Below are 20,958 nucleotides of genomic sequence, written 5' to 3'. Positions count from 1 at the left end.
AGCACTTCCTAGAGACATATCCACTCCTAGATTTGGTTTCAAATCCAGATACCCAATTGGCATCATTATACCCTTCTAGTACAACAGGATATTTAGTGAAATGCAAACCATAGTCTATGGTTCCTTTAAGATATTTCAATACTTTAATTAGTGCTTCCCAATTATCACTACCAGGATTACTGGTATAGCTACTGAGTCTACCCACTGCATAGGCTATGTCTGGCCTTGTGTAGTTCATCAAATACATTAGACTCCCTATAACTCTAGAGTATTCAAGTGGATTTACTCCACTCCCTTTATTCTTACATAATCTTATACTAGAATCATATGGGGTAGCCACAGGTTTACAATCAAATTGATTAAACCTTCTAAGAATTTTTTCTACATAATGAGACTGAGTTAAAATTATTTCTTCTGGGTTTCTTTTTATTTTGATACCCAGGATTACATCTTCATTTTTCAGATATTTCATATCAAAATTATTTGATAAAAATTTCTTAGTGTCTCTAATTACACTTCTGTCTGTTCCAATGATCCGCATATCGTCTACATACAGACAAACAATAACACCACTGTCCCCACTAAATTTGTGTATACACACTTATCTGATTCATTTATTATGAATCCATTTGACAGCATCACACTATCAAACTTCTCATGCCATTGCTTTGGTGCTTGTTTCAAACTATATAGAGATTTTATAAGTTTACACACCTTTTGCTCTTGGCCTTGGATTACAAAGCCTTCAGGTTGATCCATATAGATCTCCTCATCTAATTCACCAATCAAAAATGCAGTTTTGACATCCATTAGATGGATTTTCAGGTTATAAATTGCAGCTATGGCAGTTAGGATTCTAATAGTGGTTATTCTGGTTACAAGGAATAGGTGTCAAAGAAGTCCATTCCTTCTTTTTGCTTAAACCCTTTAGCTACTAGTCTAGTTTTGTACTTATCTATAGTTCCATCAGTTTTTAGCTTCTTCCTAAAGATCCACTTGCAACCAATAGGTTTGCAGCCAGAAGGCAGATCAGTCAAGATCCATGTCCCATTACTCAAAATTGAGTCTATTTCACTCTTGACAGCTTCTTTCCAGAATGAGGAATCTGGAAATGACATTGCCTCTTTGTATGTCTTTGGATCTCCTTCTAGAATATAGGCAATGAATTCTGGACCAAAATTTTTCTCTATTCTTGCCCTTTTACTTCTTCCAGGCTCTACTGATTCCTTAGACACTTGATGGTCTCTATCTATTGATTCAATTGGTCTTTGAAATGTGTTCTCACTTAAACTAGTCTTATAAGGGAATATGGTTTCAAATAATTCAGCATTTCTGGATTCTATTATAGTGTTAGGTTGCATATCAACATGATCTGATTTATAGATTAAGAATCTATAGGCACTACTGTTTTGTGCATATCCAATGAATGCACAATCTACAGTCTTAGGACCTAACTTAGTACTCTTAGCATCTGGAATCCTAACTTTAGCTAAGCACCCCCACACTTTAAAGTATTTAAAATGAGGTTTTCTATTCTTCCATAACTTGTAAGGAGTTTTGTCAGAATCCTTAAATGGAATTTTGTTCAGAATATAACAAGCAGAGAGAAGAGCCTCTCCCCAAAGGTTCTGAGGTAATCCTGAACTTCCTAACATTGAGTTTACCATGTTCATTAGAGTTCTGTTTTTATGTTCAGCAACTCTATTTTGTTGTGGAGAGTAAGGTGCAGTTAATTGATGTATTATGCCATGATTTTCACAAAATTCACTAAAAGCATTAGAGGTGTATTCACCACCTCTATCAGATCTTGAGATTTTGATATTCTTTTCTAACTGATTCTTTACTTCAGTTTTAAATGTAGTGAATTTATCAAAAGATTCATCTTTGTTTCTAATAAGATAAACAGTATAATATCTAGAGAAATCATCTATAAATGTAATGAAATACCTTTTACCTCTTCTAGTTAAAACATTGTTTAAGTCACATACATCACTGTGAATTAAACATAATAGTTCTGTTTTTTCTCTCTTCTACCTTATGAAATGGTTTCTTTGAATATTTTGATTGCACACATACTTCACATTTATCTACTACTTGATCATTTTTAGGAATTAGACATATTGTCATCATTTTCTTTAAAGATGCATAGTTAACATGACCTAGCCTACTATGCCATAAGCAAGAAGAATCAATAATATAAGCAGAAGAAGATGAAGCTTTATTCATAAGGTTCTCAGTTACATTCAGTTTGAATAAACCCTCACTAGAGTAACCCTTTCCCACAAATTCACCACTCTTAGTGATTATAAATTTATCAGCCTCAAAAACCAGTTTGAAACCTTTCTTGATCAGAAGTGACCCAGACACCAGATTCTTTCTTATATCCAGTACATGAAGGACATCACAGAGCTTTAGAACTTTTTTAGATATAAGTTTCAACAGCATTGTTCCTTTACTGTAAGCCCAATGGTTTCCACCTTGGCATTCCCATCTTATTTTGATGATTCCAATACACAAGTGATTTATGATCACTCATGTGTTTAATTGCCTAAGTTGTAGATCACATTGGTGCTAAGACAACATTGCCTGGATTGAGGCCAAGAAAGTCTCATTGAACCACATTCGGAAGGCCAAAGACATCGAAGATCGAAGACGATTGAAGACTTGAAGAATCGCATTGAAGATCAAAGTCGCTTTAGATTGTATACGATCCAATCTTAGCTTAAATTTAAGAGGCATAATTAAGTTAATCTCACACACCCCTAAAATGTATAAGTGATTGTTCTTGTGGTGTTCCAACACTTTGGAACCCTCATAACAATCCCAAGTTGGTGTAAAATTGGAAGCCCAAAAACAGAAGTGAAAATCTGCTCAACATAGGCTTCTCGGAACTCCGAGCTCCAAGCTCGGAACTCCGAGAAATCCTCAGAGCTCCGAGATTTGGTCCAGTAGACATTTTTCATCTTTTGTTTGTATTCCCGGAACTCCGAGAGAAATTCTCGGAACTCTGAGAATTCTCGGAACTCCGAGAAATATTCTCAGAACTCTGAGAAGACTAATAACGGTCAGATTTATATCCGTTGGTATTTTTTCCAAAATTACCACTATGCCACCAAACGGTCATATTTGGGTTTTTCTATATATATGGGTATTCCCAACTTCCATACAATCAATCCTAACACTCTTAAACTTCATTTGAACATCCAAAGAGTGAATCAAACTTGATTATGCCTCTCATCCTCTAAAAAATTAGGATTTGGATCATGGGCTCAATTTGTACATCTTCTACATTTTATAAACCCTTGTGAGGGATTGTTTTTGTTCTTTCTTTCTTATCAAGAACTTTGTATCGGGCGAGTGTTCGGAGAAGCGTAGCCCACTCTCCGTGGTGAAGATTGCCACCAAGGTTAAAGGCATTCGGAATTGTAATCGGCATTGATCTTCGCCGAAGTTAAGAAGATCACATAGTGAAGCCATCAACGTGTTTGGTTGGTGGAGTGGAGTAGGCCTCGCGTTTGGAGGACCGAACCACTTTAAATCTCGGGTTCACTCTCTCTTAAACTCTAGCTCTTTATTTTGCATTGCACCTCTAGATTTAACTTGTGTGCTTGAATTTCATTGTTGATCTCTTAATTTTCAAATTGGGTTTGAAGTTTTTTAAAAGACTAAAACTTGTTAGAAACCTAATTAATATTCACTCCTCATTAGTTGCCGTACTCGGGACCACCCTTGGATTTTCACTTGGTATCAGAGCAAAGGCTCTTAAAAGATTTTCTTTTCTTAAAATCTTTGGTAAATTTTTTTTAAATTTCAACAAGGGAAAGATCATAAGATCTTTGGCAACTTTCTAATTGTGAAATGGCAGACAGAAATGGAACCGAACTTCCGGAGGGCCATTCCACAACTAGACCTCCTTTCTTTGATGGGTCCAATTATGGACATTGGAAGACAAGGATGCGGTTTGAATTTACCTCATCTTCATGGGTGAGTGCCATGAAGCAAAGATCATCTTTTTTGTTATCTTCCCCTTCGCTTGAACTCTTTCCCGAGGTGTTAGTAGCATCCCATCCGGCGGCAAGAGCCTTATGCTTCTTCCAATCCTTGAAGATGATCTTCAGCCACATTTGCCTGAGGCGCATTGTTTCCTTGAGGGGTTTTCTTCTTATCATTTTTCTGACAGTTTTTAGCATAGTGACCTGCTTTCCCACACACAAAGCAGTTACCCTTCTTCTTCTTGAAATCCTTATTATTTTTCTTGAAATGACTTTTTCCTAATCCAGACCCAGGTTTAGAAGAGGTTTTCTTTCCAGATTAAGATTCAGTGAGATTTGCCTTAGAGTTAAACTCATAGGCCTTAGATTTCTATTTTCTGAAATGGTTTTCCTCTTCAGTTCTAAGATAAACAAACAAGTCTTGAAGAGAGAAATCATTTCTGTCATGCAATAATGTGTCTTGGAATTTTTCCCATGAAGGTGGTAGTTTTTCTATAATTGCACCAATTTGGATCTGCTCTTCTATCTTGATCCCTCTAGCAAGTATGTCAGAAACAATCAACTGGATCTCATTCACTTGATCCATAATAGATTTACCAACCACCATCTGATATCGAAAATATTTTCCAAGAAGATGTTTCTTAGAACCCGCTGCTTCGACTAGATATTTCTGCTCTAGAGTTTCCCATAACTCTTTGGCAGATTCAATTCTAAAAAACACATCAAATAACTGATTGCTAAGACAACTCAGAATATGTCCTTTGCAGAGATAGTTATCTCTTTTTCTTTTCTCAGTGAGATGAGTTCTAGCAGGTTCTTCCTCATTAGGCAATGAGTCGGGATCATTCAAGATATAGTCTATGTTTAGAAAAGTCCTATATTCGAGGATTGGTGCGCCCTATTAGAACTCCCACCTGAGGGACTCTGGATCCAACCTTCGAGTGTAGCGTCTCCTCGTTCCCTTTTCTGTAAGCTTTTCGAGAACAAAATTGTTGATGCTATGCCCTATTTCAAAGACACGTACGTGCAATTCGTTGACCTCATTGAGCGTCTTTCTAAAAACGTTGACCCTACAGATTCCCGTTTTCAAAGTTGTCGACGCAGTGCCTTAATTTTTGGTGTCCTTGCACGTCATGTTATCCGTGAAGACTCCAGTATTGCCCCTGTGACCTTACTGAGTGTAGTCGATCAAATTAGCGAAGGAAGGAATCCTGTCCCAATCATGCTAGCGGAAACCTTCTCTGGCTGGATCTTATTGCTCGGCGAGAGGTTAAGGATAATTTCCATGGGTGTGTGAAACTGCTTTATTTGTGGCTTTGTCAAAAACTCACCATCCTTCGGCCACGGAGCTCCCTTCAGTACACCCTCAAGGATCACCTTTCGTGGCAACCAATGGCCAATAAACCCCAATCCATTGATGAGTGGCATAATTGGTTGCAGCACGTGGAGAAGGATCAATTTCACTGGGTGAGTCATTCATGCTTACACGTTATCACTAGCACCTACCCGCGTCCATTTGTGTATCTTATGGGTTTGGAAAAGTCAACATTTTATGCACCCACTCGTTTGCTTTACCAGATCACGGGAAATCCATGTCCTCCCGGATTTGTAACCCCCCCTCTTTGCGAAAAGCTTACTCCCGGTCTCATAAAGTCTATTGTAGCTGCTTGGGTAAACAAGGTTACAGATAAGAGGTTTGCTCTATCATCTAAAGTCCAACGGAAGGAGTTACCAGAAGAGCCTGAGGGAAAGAGAGCTTGGATCATGGAGCATTGAAGACCATTTTCATACAATTGTCATTTTAATTTCAAGTTTCATTATGCTCACTTGGTTTCATTTACTTGTAATTAAAAGTGACATGTTTTATCAATCGTAACTGCTGTTTGATTTGTGATCAATGAAAATGTGTTCTTTTCTATTTCTCTCGTCTTGAATTTGTGTGAAGTATTCCATCTCAATTATCAAATGTGCAATCTAACTTATTAACTTCCATTCAGGAGTCTTAACTGGACAACATCGCTCCCAAGAAAGTCAATTCAAAATCGGCCTGGTCCCGTCAGTCTTCAGATTCCAGGCTGAGTAGACATTCTTCTTCCCCATAAACCTTTACTTCTCCTGCGCCGCTTCTCCTTGGTCTTCCAGAAATACTTTCACCAATTCAACTTACACCTGAATCAATGGAAGAGACTGGAAACAACAATCCTGATATGAATGAGATGATGAAGGCTATTCTTCTTCAGCTGAGTGCCATGAAGGATGATATAGCCCTCTTGAAAAATGACCGTCATTCTACCTCTAAAAAGCCTGCCCATCAGCAGCCTCCAGTTATACCTTCCATCCCTCTTGTTTCTCCCGGGCCAGCTGTATTGCCTGAATTCGAAGACCTTGACGAGGACCAGTATGCAGAAGAGAACTGTCTTCCTAACTTGGAAAATCCTAATAAAGCAAAAGGACTAGCTGACCAAATTGAGAAACTGACCCGAGATATGGAAACCATGAAGTGCCAAGGTCCAAGAAGTTGGATATGTTTGAATTCATGATAGCTCCAGTGGTCGTACTTCCGCCCAAGTTCAAAATGCCGGACTTTGACAAATATGACGGAATGGGGTGCCCTCGTAGCCTTCTTAAGTCTGTCCTTCCTCTTTTGCAGCAGCACGGTTTATCCCCAGAGCAGATTGCTCTGGTATTCCCTAGAACCTTGACTGCGACAGCCAAGAAGTGGTTTCTGCATCTAAAGCCAGAAGAAATCAGGACCCTTGAAGGTGTAGCTAACAAGTTTGTCCAGCAATTCTCCATGGAAGAGGGGATTGACGTGACAAAAGGGACCTAAAATCGCTGAAGCAAGGACCTAATGAGACCTTTACTTCCTTCATTCGGCGATGGAGGAGAAAGGCAGTGCAAATGACCAACAAGTTACCGGATGAAGATCTTATCAAGATTGGTGTCAAGAATCTTTCCCCTTTTTACTTTCCTCATATGTCAATCCAGTACTTCAATGACTTTGATCACCTGATCAAGACCGGGACGAGAATCGAAGATATATTGGCTAAGGCCGGCTTGAGAACTAGGACCTCCACCTCAGATGTCAGAGAGGGAAAAAGGCCTATGGCGCCTCCAAAGGAAGTTAACAATGTGAATACTGCTCGTCCAGTTAAGAAAGAAGGTCCCGAAGGAGGTCTTCCAGAGAGGAATGAGCCCAGACAATTCACTCCTTTACCCTATTCCCTATCTGTAGCTCTCAGAAAGCTGTTGAGGGACAAGAAGATCACTTTGCTAGAACCCCGAGAAGTTCCAAATCCTCTTCTGAAATATTGGAGGAAAGACCAATACTGCGAATATCACCAAAGTGTTGGGCATTTGACTGACAGATGTCTGGCACTAAAGCATAAGATTTAGAATAAGATTGAGGCAAAAGAAATCGCGGTGGAAGCTCTTCCTAATGTCACCAGGAATCCATTGCCAATGCATGCTATGCCTCCTCCATATGTCTATGTTATTCTTACTGAAGAAGTTGTCCTGGATCATTCTCGTATATGTGCTGTTATTTCTGAAAAGCCGTACATCTTGAGGTGGGAATCCGATGATGACGAAGTTGAATGCAAAAAGCCTTATGTCTTGTCCTCTAAGCAAGAAGCTGGAGAATCCTATGAATGTCCTTATGTCCTCAGATTCGAGGGGGAGGAAGAGAAAAGAGAAGTCCCATATGTCCTTAAGCTTGAGGATAAGGACTTGCTACTGTTGAACGATCCCTGTGATGAGGTTCGCCATGTTAGCCGTGGTGGACGTGTCTTTAAGCCTCCTAAGCTGAGAGCAGAGAATCCCGTTGAGATTGCCAGAGCTGTTGAAAACCAGAATCAGAGGTTGAGTCTGGACGAAGATGAAGATATTCTGTTAAAGCAGCTTAGGAAGACTCAGGCTAATGTTTCCATCTGGGGTCTGCTAATGTCATCTCCTAAACACCGTCAAGTCATACTTCGTGAATTGAATACAGCACAGGTGTCCGTTGATATAACCCCTGATGAGCTGGTTGGACTCGTATCTATGGCCAGATCAGCTATGACCGTGTCTTTTTCTGATGAAGATCTGACTCCAGAAGGTAAGAATCATACAAAATCTCTCTGAATTACCGTGTTGTGCAACAACAAGAAGGTTCCAGAGGTTTTGGTTGACAACGGGTTAGCTCTGAATGTGTGCCCTTTGAGCACCGCTGCTGCCTTGGGGTTTGGGCCAGATGACTTTATTCCGTCAGAGCAGGGGATACTGGCTTACGATGGGACGAGAAGGGATGTCATTGGAACTTTAGTCACCAAAATTGAGATCGGAGGTGAAATGTTCATCGTAGAATTCCAAGTTCTGGATATCAAGACCTCTTTCTTTCTCCTTCTCGGCCGACCTTGGCTTCACAGAGTCAGAGTGGTTCCTTCCACTGTCCATTAGAAACTCAAGTTCATCAAGAATAACAGAATTATCACAGTTAGAGGGGATCCAGAACCACATGTTGGACATATATCCCAAGAGCAGATCGGTTCAAGCACCAGAGATGTTAGTCTGACTGGGTTTTCACTTGAAGTTTCGACCATTACTATGGAAGAAGCTATGAATTGTAGACACCCCATTTTGACCAAGCCCAAAAAACAAAAAAACAAAACAAAACAAAACAAAACAAAAAATTAAAAAAAAAAATTGGAAAATCCCTGAGCAGCTGGACCCGGATAAATCCTCGAGAAAAGAAAAGAAAAAATAAATAATAATAGCCTATAAATTAGCAGCTTAAGGCTCCGGGGTTAAGTCTGGGATAGCTCGAGACCGTCAGTGGGCCCCCATGAAGTTTCGACGAGATTCAACAGAATTTACCTGGGTAATGGGGTTCATTTCGAAAAATAGTGCAGAAGGGGGTCGAATTAGTCAAGTCAGGAGGTGCCCTAGGCAGAGGAAAAGCAGTGATGAAAATCCGATATAGGGGGTCCCAAGTTGAAATAGAAATGGCAACTATGAGGAGGGAGAATACGGTTGTTTAAGAAAACTAGAATTTACCAATTTGAAAAACTTAAACCGATTAAGAGATCAAAAAAAATATTTTAAGCATACAAGTTAAATCTAATGGTGCAATGCAAATGAAAGAGCAAAGAGATAGAAAGAGTGCACCCGAGATTTAAAGTGGTTCGGTCCTCAAACCCGAGGCCTACTCCACTCCACCAACCAAACCCGTTGATGGCTTCACTATTTGATCTTCTTAACCTTGGCGAAGATCGGTGCCAATTACAATTGCTTTAACCTTGGTGGCAATCCTCACCACGGAGAAAAAGGGCTCCGCTTCTCCGAATACTCGCCCGAATACAAATCTTGAAAGATGAAAGAAAGAACTAAAAAATCCCTTCACAAGGGTTACAAAAGATGTACAATTGAGAGCCTATGATCCAAATCCTAGAGTTGGTGATGAGAGGCACAATTGAAGCTTGATTCACTCTTGGGTATTCAAATGAAGTTTAAGAGTGTTAGGATTGATGGTTTGTATGTTTAGAACACCCATATTTATAGGAAAAACAAAATATGACCGTTCAGTGGCATTACGGTAATTCCAGCAAGATTCCAAACGGCTCTTTTTCAGACCGTTGGAGTGTTCTCGGAGTTCCGAGAATAATTCTCGGAGTTCCGAGAATTCTCGGAGTTCCGAGAAAAAATCTCGGAGTTCCGAGAAGCCACACAGAAATTGGAAAAAGTCTACTGGACCATTTCTCGGAGTTCCGAGAATAATTCTCGGAGTTCCGAGAATAATTCTCGGAGTTCCGAGAAAAACTCTCGGAGTTCCGAGAAGCCTATGCAGAGCAGATTTTCAATTCTGTTTTTGGGCTTCCAGTTCTCAACCAAGATGGGATTGCTATGAGGGTTCCAAGGTGTTGGAACTCCACAAATACAATCACTTGTTTATTTAGGGTGTGTGAGATTACCTTAATTATGCCTCTAAAAACCTAATCTAGGTTTGGATCAATTACATTTAAAAAAAGGTCTTCAATATTAATTTCTTCATGTCTTCAAGTCTTCATGACTTCTTGCTTGATGACTTTGGCCTTCCAATTAGTGGTCCAATGTGGGCTTCTTGGCCTTCAATCCAAGCATCCTTGATCTTACTTTATCAAGATCTACAACTTAGACAAACAAACACATTAGTGATAAATGATCACTTGTGTATTGGAATCATCAAAACAAGATGGGAATGCCAAGGTAAAAACCATTGGGCTTACAAGTGAAGATAAACCAAAAGAGGGTTGTCCCTGAGAAAAAGGAGCGAAATTCGTGCGCTCATCAAGGTTGGGTTTTGGTGCGCTTAGAGGATATTGGTGTGCCAATATCCCCCCAAAAAACCTACCTATATATGGCAAAGAGAGGGGAGAGAAGCCCTAATTTTCTTTTCACCCTCATTTAAAACAAAAAAAATGAGAGAGGGAGAAAGCTTGAGCCGCTGCCTCCACCACCACCTCTCCCAACTCCGGCCACCCTCCATCTCCTCCCTCCATTTCCTCCACTCATCTGTCATTTCCCCCATTCTCAGCCACCATCTCCCTCTCCTCTACCGAGCCACCATCAAAACCCACCTCGAAAAAAAGCCAAAACCCACAGCCACCACCTTCCCGCCGGCCACCCAAGCATCTCCGGCCAGCCGCCTCCCCCCTCCTCCTCATTTTCGTCCCAACATCCTCCTCCACAACCCACGGCCATCATCATCCAACCTCATCTCCTTAAACCCCAAAATCCAACCCTAAACCCACTTCTCAAAAAAAACCGAATCCATTAAAACAGCCACCACCACCTCTGCAACTCCATCAAACCACCACCACCGCCTCTATTCACCGCCATTCTCAACCCCTTTGCAGATTTTTCAAACCATTTCCACCCAAACCCCCATCACTTTCGATCACCCCCAACCTCTAGCCACCACCAGCCGCCACCAACCACCCCAAACCCATTTCAAAAACCCCCTTGCACCCTCATCTTCCCCAACCCGACAACCGCCACCACCCACACCACCATCAGCCACTGAAACCCTTTGAAAATCCTCCACCATCCTCCACCTCCACCTTCCTCAACCCCCAAAGCCGAACCCACTTTCTGCACCTCCCAAAAACTGAAACCCATAGCCACCAGCCACCAGCCACCATCCTCAACCCCTTTTCGAAAACCCAATCCACCCTCCTCCAACACCATTTCTACCCCGAACCGCCACCTCCATCGGCCACAACCTCCACCAGCCACCACCCAAACCGCCACCTCTGCAACTCCTCCACCCCCAAAGCCCATTTTCGAGACCAAACCCTTTTCGAAAAAACCCAAAAAACCCATCCACCGCCACCTCCATTGAAGCCGATCATCATCCCTTACCTCCTCTGCCACCAAACCCATCCCTCATCATCTCCTTTTTCTTTTCCTTTTGCTTCTTCTTCTTCCCTTTAAAAAAAATAAAATAGAAAAAGCTAAAACAGAGAGAGAGAGAGATCGAGAGAAGAGAACAGATCAATAGCTAGAGAGAGGGAGAAATCAAATGGGAGTGGCTGAGAAAGAAAGATCTGAGAAAAGAACGGAAAAAGGTGAGTCCAAATCTATTCAATACCTATTCAATACACTCAGGTAAAATTCGAGTTTTCTCTAACTATTCCTCTTCCAATTTTCTCTTTGATGGAATGATGTTTAATACGTGATTAGATTTCAGATTCTCTTCTTGTTGTAAAATGGTTTTATCTCTGAAAAGTATAAGCTCAGGTACCATAGAATCTGATCTTGATCCCTGTCTTTGTTTTGCTTGGCTTCTATGGTCCTGCAATAATAATATTTGAGCCTCGAGAAGCATAACATCTGGTTCGCGGCTTATACCATTATGGAGATTCTTGAAAGCATTAGTTGGTCTAATTTTGATCGACTGATATGTGTTTTATTAGCTCTCGTGTTCTGGAACTCTTGGATTCAATTTAGGGGATAATTCATAGTAAAAATTCAGTCCAAAAGGGGGCAAATGATGTTACATGCAAGAGTTGGTTGCGAAATGGCTTTTCGCGAAATCGTTGAGCAAAACTTCTTTCGTGAGAGTAGTTATGTGATGGGAAGCAAGGCGAGCTTGATATCATTATCCAAGCATGGTAGCATTCGTACCATCTTCCCTTTCTTTCTTTCCCTTCTCAGGATCCATATATCGGGTTCGGGGGTTTCCTTCGTTTTCGTGTTTTCTTTTGGTTCGAAATTCCTTTCCTCCGGGGTAGGCTATGACGGAATGCTTCTTGAGCCAACCCTTTCCCTTCCTGCCTTAGAGTTTTCGCAGGTTAAGGGATTTCTTCCTCTTTAGAGTCTGTCCTAGAGAGTTTAGGAGTCTGTCCTACCATCCTAGGGTTTAGGAGTCTGTCCTACCCTTGTAGAATTTAAGATTCTGTCCTATCCCTTCATAAAATTTAGGATTCCGTCCTTCCATCTTTCAGAGTCAGTCTTCAGCATATGAGTCAGTCCTTTAGTCTTTCAGGAGTCTGTCCTTCAGTCTGTCAGGAGTTTATCCTATCATCATAGGGGTTAGGATTCTGTCCATCCCCTCATCAAGTCATGTGATTTTGTCCGTTCCTGCAAGGTATAGGATGCTGTCCAACCCTTGCAGAGTCGTGATTCTGTTCATCCCCCCCGCAAAGCATAGGATGCTGTCCGACCTTTGCGGGATATCAGGAGTCTGTCCTCCCCTTGTGATGATAGGATTATGTCATCTTGTGTCAAAAACATCAAAAAAACATCTGAAAAATCAAAAATCTCGAGTCATTAGAGTGTGGTTAGGAAAATCTTGTCCGAACTACGGATGGCTTGATCCCTAGCTGAGGGGTACGTAGGCAGCTCAGGCGTGCTGCTGGCATCCTGAGTCCAGTCACCATTTTTTTAAATTGTCATTTTACAAATATTTCTCACCTTTTCGTCCACCCAAGTTCAGTCAAACCTTTTTAATAAATATTTTCAAACATTTCAAAACAAAAGCAAAAATGGGCAAGGATGGTGATTGCCAGGTCACTCGGAGCCCTCTTTTCATTCAATTTCCGATTTTCATCGTGATTTTCCGGTTTCCATCGGTTTTCTGACGTTTTATCGGGTTTTGGGACGGACGATGACGTAGCGTGGCCCCTTTACAAAGATTGCCCTCGCTGAGCCCAACGATAGGTCATGACGATCGCGAGACTTTTCCGATCTTCAGCAGATTAGGATCGCCGGGCTTGATTCCGTTTGAATCGCCCTCTGAGCCTATCGTGTGTTCCATCTTCTTTCCCCTGGCATTTTTTTTGGTTCTCACATGCCGTTGATTTTCCGATTTCTTTCTTTTCTTACACCTTTTAGCTTGCTGTGTGCTTATCTTAGATTTCTCATGCATTCTAGTTTTTTTGTTCTTCTAGCGTGCGATCGATTGCCATTTTCTTAATCTTATCTCTTGCATAGGCTTGCATGCTAGTGTGTTTACTTTACTGCTTTGATTGCTTAGCTATAGCGTTTATTCATTCGTCTTAGCTTGATTATCTGTCTAAACTTAGATATTTGCTTTCCTTATCTCATTATATCTATAATTATCTGCTTAGCTGTAGCTATGCATGCGATTGTTTATTGCTTTCTTAGATGTGATGAGTTAGGATTTGGATGTTCATTTTCTTTGCCCATTCTCGGGTCATGCATGCTTAGATAGACGTTTTCTCGGGGATGATTGTTCCCATTTCACAGGATTTTTGCCCAAAACTCTTCAAAGTTAATAATAAATGGCATAAGAGACCAGGTGCTCGCACTTGGGCGAATCAGGGGCGCCTAACCCCTTCCCCATTCGTCATCAGGCACGGACCTTTTATATCTCTGGTTATCTGTTGCGACAGAGCACAGCATGGGATCCAGGGCCCACTTCCTTGGATGGCGACTCTTTCTTCGTTTAAGGTGCGTCTCGAATCCGGGCTAGTCCCCGAATCGAGAGGTATCTCACTTCACATCGCCGCTCATGCTGTGAGGGGCACTCTTTCGAGAGTTCCTTGGTGGGGCTCTCCTTCACGTGGATGATCCTGAGACTCGCGTGGGGGCACGTCCCCCCGCCTCTCTCGGATCGGGGTCCACATGAACGAAGAAATTCTGTTTCTGTCCAGCGCAAATACACAGGTAGCCCGAATAATGCCCCGGTATGGGTATATTCCTAGAATTGGTCTAGGGAGAAATCTGCAAGGTTTAACTGAGTGGGCGGAGCTGAAAGTCGCAAATAATCTATTTTGGTTAGGATATGAACCCACCAGAAAATAGATCAGGGAAAGGAAGCAGTACATGCTGAAGTGGGCAGAGCTGCGTCGTCCGGGCCTAGAGCTGCCTATGGGACCGTTCAGTCTGATGATGAATGGTAAGTACAGGAAAGAAGGAGCTGATTGCCCGTTCTATGGTTTCCCCGAGCCGTGGTTTGATGAGTTCGGGATAGAGCTACCAGGCTTTCAAATTTTCTTCACTGATGAATTGCCAGATGAGTACTTCTATGGGCAGATTACAGCAGTTGAAAAGCAGGAATCCGATTGGGCTGAGAACTTAGAGCTGCAGCTTCTAGACTCCCTCTTCGAGGTTGAGGCACCAGTCATTGCCATGATCGGAGAAGATGCGCGCATCCTGAACCCTAAGGGCCGAATTACCCCAGCTGAGGTACCCCTTGATAACTGGACCTCTCAGGTCATTCCTCGAATAGTTCTTCAGTATGGTCATGTTCCTCCAAAAGAGTCTAAAGTTTCTAAGTATGTGTCTGTTTCCGAGTCGAATATAAAGTCTGTTATTTCTAACAATTCTTTGGATGCAGGTACCTTAGGAAGCTTATACATTCCTGGTGTAGATGGCGAGTCCTCCGGTATAGATGTTGTTTATGAAGATGAGTCCGTTATAGAATATACCACAAAGTCTATAAATAGTCCAGTTGAGTCAGGTGTCAACATTTCAGTTGACGATACAAACATTTCTTTTAAGCATACTGTAGAGCCTGCTGTGGGCCAATTGATCAACGATGTAATTCTTGATTCTATGAATGAAATAAAGGACTCGTTTGAGTATCTTCCTGTCTTTATTTCTGCTTCTCAAATTGATATAACTAATAACTATGATCAAAACTCCCCCTCTTATGAGGATGCCGACGAAACTCCCCATGAGATCAAACACATGATTACTCAGGAGGAGGAGCGTCGAGCTAAACCACTTGAAGAAGAAATTGAAACCGTCAACATAGGTGATGAAACCTTAATCCGGGAAATACAGATTGGCAAAACATTATCCCCGGAGGAGCGTGAAGAATTAATCACTTTGCTTAAGGAATACAAAGAAGTTTTTGCTTGGTCCTATGATGACATGCCGGGATTAAGCGAAGACATCGTCCAGCATCCTCTTCCCCTAATCCCGGGTGCGAAGCCTAAAAAGCAAAAACTTCAAAAATTAAAACCAGAATGGGAATTGAAAGTCCATGATGAAGTCAAAAAGCTATTAGATGTGGGCTTCATTCAAGTGGTTGAATATCCAGAATGGCTGGCTAACATATAGTACCGGTGCCCAAGAAGGACGAAAAAGTCAGAATGTGCGTGGATTTCAGAGATTTGAACAAGGCGAGTCCCAAGGATGACTTTCCTTTGCCGAACATTGATCTCCTGGTGGATAATACAGCTGGTCATGCTTTGTTATCCTTTATGGATGGGTTTTCTGGATATAGTCAGATCAAGATGGCTCCAGAGGACATGATAAAAACTGCGTTCACCACTCCATGGGGAACGTATTGCTACAGAGTGATGCCGTTTGGGCTGAAGAATGCTGGGGCAACCTATCAGAGGGCGGCTACCACCTTATTGCATGACATGATTCACAAGAAGGTCAAAGTTTACGTCGATGACATGATTGTTAAATCTAAGACTCGACCAGAGCATGTCGTGGTCCTGAGAAAGTTTTTTGAAAGGATCCGGAAGTATAAGCTTCGCTTGAACCCGAGCAAGTGTGTATTCTGGGTTACTTCAGGGAAGTTGTTAAGGTTCATGGTTAGCGAAAGAGGGATCGAGGTATATCCTCAAAAGATCAAAGCAATCCAAGAGATGGAGCCGCCGAGGACCGAAAAGCAGATCCGTGGTTTTCTAGGAAAGGTTCAGTACCTAAGAAGGTTCATAAATCAGTTGACAACGACGTGTGAACCCATCTTCAAGCTGCTGAAGAAGAATTCTCCGAAGAGGTGGAATGATGAGTGCCAGGAAGCATTTGAGAAAGTCAAGCAGTGCCTGGCTTTTCCTCCTGTCTTGTCACCAGTTATTCCGGACCAGCCACTGTTGCTATACTTATCCATCACCGACACAGCTATGGGTTGCATGTTAGCCCAGCAAGACCCTGAGTCGAAGAAAGAAAAGCCTATCTACTACATCAGCAAGAAGATGCTAGAGTACGAGATAAAGTATTCTATCTTAGAAAAGACTTGTCTGGCATTGGTTTGGGCAACTCAGAGACTTAGGCATTACCTGTTATCGAACAAGGTTCTCTTACTCTCACGGATGGATCCGTTGAAGTACTTGTTCGAGAAGCCCGCCCTCACCGGGAGAACATCCAGATGGTTGTTGTTATTGTCTGAATTCGACATCACCTATGTGACCCAGAAATCAGTTAAAGGGTGTGTGATAGCTGAGCAGTTGGCTGATGCGCCTGTAGATGAGAATGCAGTTCTGACGGCAGATTTTCCTGATGAAGAGATCACGGCTGTAGAAGATGAGGTCCAAAGCACCAGATGGTTGATGTATTTTGATGGTGCTGTGAACAACCGAGGTCAAGGGGTTGGGGCAGTGTTGATATCTCCTAAAAAAGAGTACATCCCCGTATCCATCAAATTACAGTTCAAGTGTACCAACAATGAGGCCGAATATGAGGCTTGCATTGCTGGTCTCGAAGCAGCCTTGGCTTTGCATATTCAAGAGATAGATGTTTTCGGGGATTCAATCTTGATCATTTGTCAGATCAATGGTCAATGGAAAACAAAGAAGATAGATCGATCCCGTATAACACATATCTGGATTCTCTGGTCAAGAGATTCAAGAATGTTACATTCACTCATCTGTCAAGGATAAGAAATCATTTCGCGGACGCTTTGGCTACACTAGCCTCAATGTTAGATATCTCTGCATCAATGGAAGTTCAGCCTCTAGCAATGCGGTTACAATGGGCTCCACCGCATGTGAACGCTATAGAGATAGCAGCCCGATGTCCAGATGGAAAGCCCTGGTACATTGATATAAAGAATCTCATTTTAGGCCAAGGGCACCCCCTGAAGCGTCAGGAAAAGAGAGGAGGTCTCTCCAGAAGTTGGCGGCTAACTTCATTATCTGCAGCGATGAGCTCTTCAGGAGGTCATTTGATGGAATCCAGCTTCTTTGTGTAGATGAAGATCGAGCAGCTAATCTCATAGAGCAGACGCATGAAGGAGTCTGTGGGCCTCACATGAACGGAAAGATGTTGTCGAGAAAGATCGTGAGACTTGGGTACTACTGGCCAACCATGGAAGCTGACTGCTTTGCATTCTTGAAAAAGTGTCATAAATGTCAGGTTTATGCCAACCTCATTCATGTGCCGCCTTCTGAGTTACATTCTCTGACTTCGCCGTGGCCGTTTTCAGTCTGGGGAATCGATATTATTGGAAAGGTGTTTCCAAAATCTTCAAGTGGGCATGAGTACATCCTGGTAGCCATCGATTACTTCACTAAGTGGATCGAAGCCGCATCCTTCGCATCGCTGACTTCAGCCTCAGTTGCCAAATTCATTCGGACGAATATCATCTGTAGATATGGGGTACCGCATGAGCTGATCTCAGACAACGGATCACACTTCAAGAAAGAAGTGGTGCACCTGTGTGAGGAGTTCAAGAGCATCACAAGTCCACACCATACAGGCCTCAGACAAATGGAGCCGTCGAAGCCGCAAACAAGAACATCAAAACCATCATCAACAAGATGACAGAGACGTACAGGGACTGGTCAAATAAGCTACCATATGCTTTGTGGGCTTACAGAACGTCGATCAGGGCCTCTACGGGAGCTACGCCATATGCACTAGTGTATGGGATGGAAGCGGTCCTACCAGTTGAGCTGAGAATTCCTTCGTTAAGGGTAATGATGGAAGCTGATTTGCCAGAATCAGAGTGGGCAAGGGCCCGGTATCAGGAGTTACAGATGGTTGATGAGAAGAGGCTCAGAGCTCTGTATCATGTCTAGGGATATCAGCGTCGAATTGAGAAAGCCTTTAACAAGAAGGTGAAGATCAGAGATCTCCAGAAGGGTGACCTCGTTTTGAAATCCTACAGGGCACCGGTCTATGATCCTCGAGGGAAGTTCAGACTAAACTGGTCAGGTCCTTACATTGTCGATGAGGTCCTGCCTGGAAAAGCCGTCAGACTCCTTGATCAAAATGGTGAAAAACTAACAAAACCTACAAACCTTGATCAACTTAAAAAGTATTATGCCTAAGATACCAGGAGGCCATCCTTGGTCGATCTGAGCTTCGAATCCAAAAAAATCAACCGAAAAAAAGGGGGGTGGGAGTCAAAGACCGTTTGCAAACCCTTTGAGCCAATAAGTAAAATCAAAGTTTCTTTGTCACCCTCAAACCAGAGGCATCTTTTATGACTTGCGTCATAAAAGATGCAAGGCCTGAACTACGCCATGACCTGATCCCTTTCCACAGGGTACGTAGGCAACCTGACAAAGCCGGGTTCGGTCAAATCTTTCAAAGCTGTTGAAAAGAAAGAAAGAAAAATGGAACTTTAAAAAAAAAAGTCAAATCAAAACAATCTCAACACAAAGTCCCCAATGGGCGAACTACGCGGACCTGATCCTCACTCTTTGGAGGTACGTAGGCTATCTGGAAGGGTCCAGATTTGGTCCAGTCAAGGCAAACACCATAATCCAATTCTTTCAAACCCTAACCCACATAGAAGTCCTCCTGGTGTGATAAGGCAAAGGTTTGTGGAGAAACAGAAAAAGAAAAAAAATAATGGAGTCTTAGACCTGGTAGACTGAAAACCCGAAAAGGGCAGTCTAGGCAAAAGTTAGGGTCATTCGCCGCTAAGCTGAAAACTCGAAAGGGCGGCTTAGGCAAAAATCAGGGTGCGGAGCCTGCTGGATGAAAAACCTGCAAGGGCGGGCAGGAAGTCCAGGCAAAAATTAAGGCAAGCGGTCCGCCAAATTGAAAACCTAAATGGGCAATCTGGTCAAGGGAGTGACTTCTCGTAAATGGTTGAATTTCAGAAGCCAGCGAGACTTTCATCCCTTCCAAGGTCTGAATAGTGTTAGCAAAGCTTCCTTTGATATTCCTCTAAGCTAAGGGTTAAAACCGAGCAAACCAAATGATATAATAACCATGACTAAATACCAGAAAGAGGCGGAATCACCTTAAAACATGGTATCCAAAGGATTCTAAGAGTGGTAAGCTGCACCATCTTAAAACAATTATCAAATTAAGAAGCAGATTCAGTCTTTCTTGAAAGTCAGTTTCGTAACTCGGTTGTGTACTTACCAAGAGTCCTTAGTCAAGCAGTTGTTAAGGTCATTCTTTGTCAAGTCAAAGTCATGTACTCAGTCAAGCCAGGTGTGTCCCAAATGGCCTGTTCGGTCCAAATCTTTTCCAAAGCTAGGGTAACAGGTACCAGAAAATGAAGTCGCATCTCCAGAAGGCGGAATGACCTATACATGGTCTAGAAGCGCGGCAAGCTCTCAGGCCTATTTGAAACTCCTGCAACGGGGAGAAGGTTAAAGATGTATCAAGTAGAATCAGTCTGTTGTAAATTTGAAAACCATTGTAACCAGAAATTTTGACAGCTGGCAGAAAATTGAAGGTGTTTCAGGCAGAATCGGTCTCTTGTGCATTTGAAAGCCTTTGAGGCCCGAAACCCCTGCTATTGGCATAAAAGTAGTAGACCCTTCAGCGAGAATCAGTCTCTTGTACCTTCAAAATCTTTGTAACTCAAATTTCATGAAAGAAATCTTGAATCTGTTCGAGTTTTGTTAAGACTCCTGTATTGGAAGTGAAATTATACTAGGGGCATCTTTTATGTCCTGATGAAAGCCAGGCCATAAACGATACCTAGCATACGTTGATAGTTGAGATGGCAGTCTTGACAAATCGAGATTTGAGAAACTTGAATGCGTTTCCCAAGTCAAAATTTCAAATTGGGAATGATCATGATGACGTTCTAATCATTCTGCTTTGTTGATCTGTCAAGAGGCCGTCTTCTCAGATCCTAAAGAGGTTTGGTCATGATAATTGTCTAATCATTCCGTTATGTTGATCTATTAAGAGACCGTCTTCTCAGATCCTGGAATTGCTTGATCATGATAATTGTCTAATCATTCCGCTCTGTAATCCTGTAAATCCCTGAGTGGCTTAATTAGAGGCTGTCTAATCATTCCCTTGTGCCATCTCGAGAGTCTGTCTCACTATCCTATCGAGAGTCTGTCTCGTCCCCCTTTTGAGACTCTGTCTCATTAGTCCATCGAGAGTTTGTCTCGCACTTCAGTTGAGAGTCTGTCTCGCTGTCCCATTGAGAGTTCGTCTCATTATCCTATCGAGAGTCTGTCTCGCTATTCCTGTGAGAGTCTGTCTCATTATCCCTTCGAGAGTCTGTCTCATCCTTCAGTTGAGAGTCTGTCTCACTATCCTTTTGAGAGTCTGTCTCATCACCCCGTCGAGAGTCTATCTCGTCCTTTAGTTGAGAGTCTGTCTCGCTATCCTTTTGAGAGTCTGTCTTATTATCCATTGAGAGTTTGTCTCATCCATCTATAGAGAGTCTGTCTCACCATCCTTTCGAGAATCTGTCTCGCCATCCTTTCGAGAGTCTGTCTCTCCATCCATCGAAAGTCTGTCTCATCATCAATTCGATGAGAGTCTGTCTCATTATTTCATCACCATCTCAGTTTCCTTTACGAGAATCTGTCTCGTCAAT

The 20,958-nt window shown here is 42.3% G+C and overlaps 1 protein-coding gene across 1 annotated transcript; it reads left to right on the top strand.

Moving 5' to 3' along the window:
• Positions 1 to 12,759: 12,759 nt before the first annotated feature.
• Positions 12,760 to 15,044, top strand: LOC143887441 (uncharacterized). The gene is made up of 2 exons (XM_077391526.1): positions 12,760 to 14,660; positions 14,812 to 15,044. The coding sequence occupies exons 1-2, from the start codon at positions 14,298 to 14,300 to the stop codon at positions 14,818 to 14,820; spliced, it is 372 nt and encodes a 123-aa protein (XP_077247641.1). The 5' UTR covers positions 12,760 to 14,297; the 3' UTR covers positions 14,821 to 15,044.
• Positions 15,045 to 20,958: the final 5,914 nt, after the last annotated feature.

The sequence above is a fragment of the Tasmannia lanceolata genome, unplaced genomic scaffold (genome assembly GCF_043159265.1).
Source record: "Tasmannia lanceolata isolate RefF3 unplaced genomic scaffold, GAP_Taslan_0.1 ptg000012l, whole genome shotgun sequence".
Taxonomy (NCBI): Eukaryota; Viridiplantae; Streptophyta; class Magnoliopsida; order Canellales; family Winteraceae; genus Tasmannia; species Tasmannia lanceolata.
This window is presented reverse-complemented; position numbering and strand designations above follow the sequence as displayed.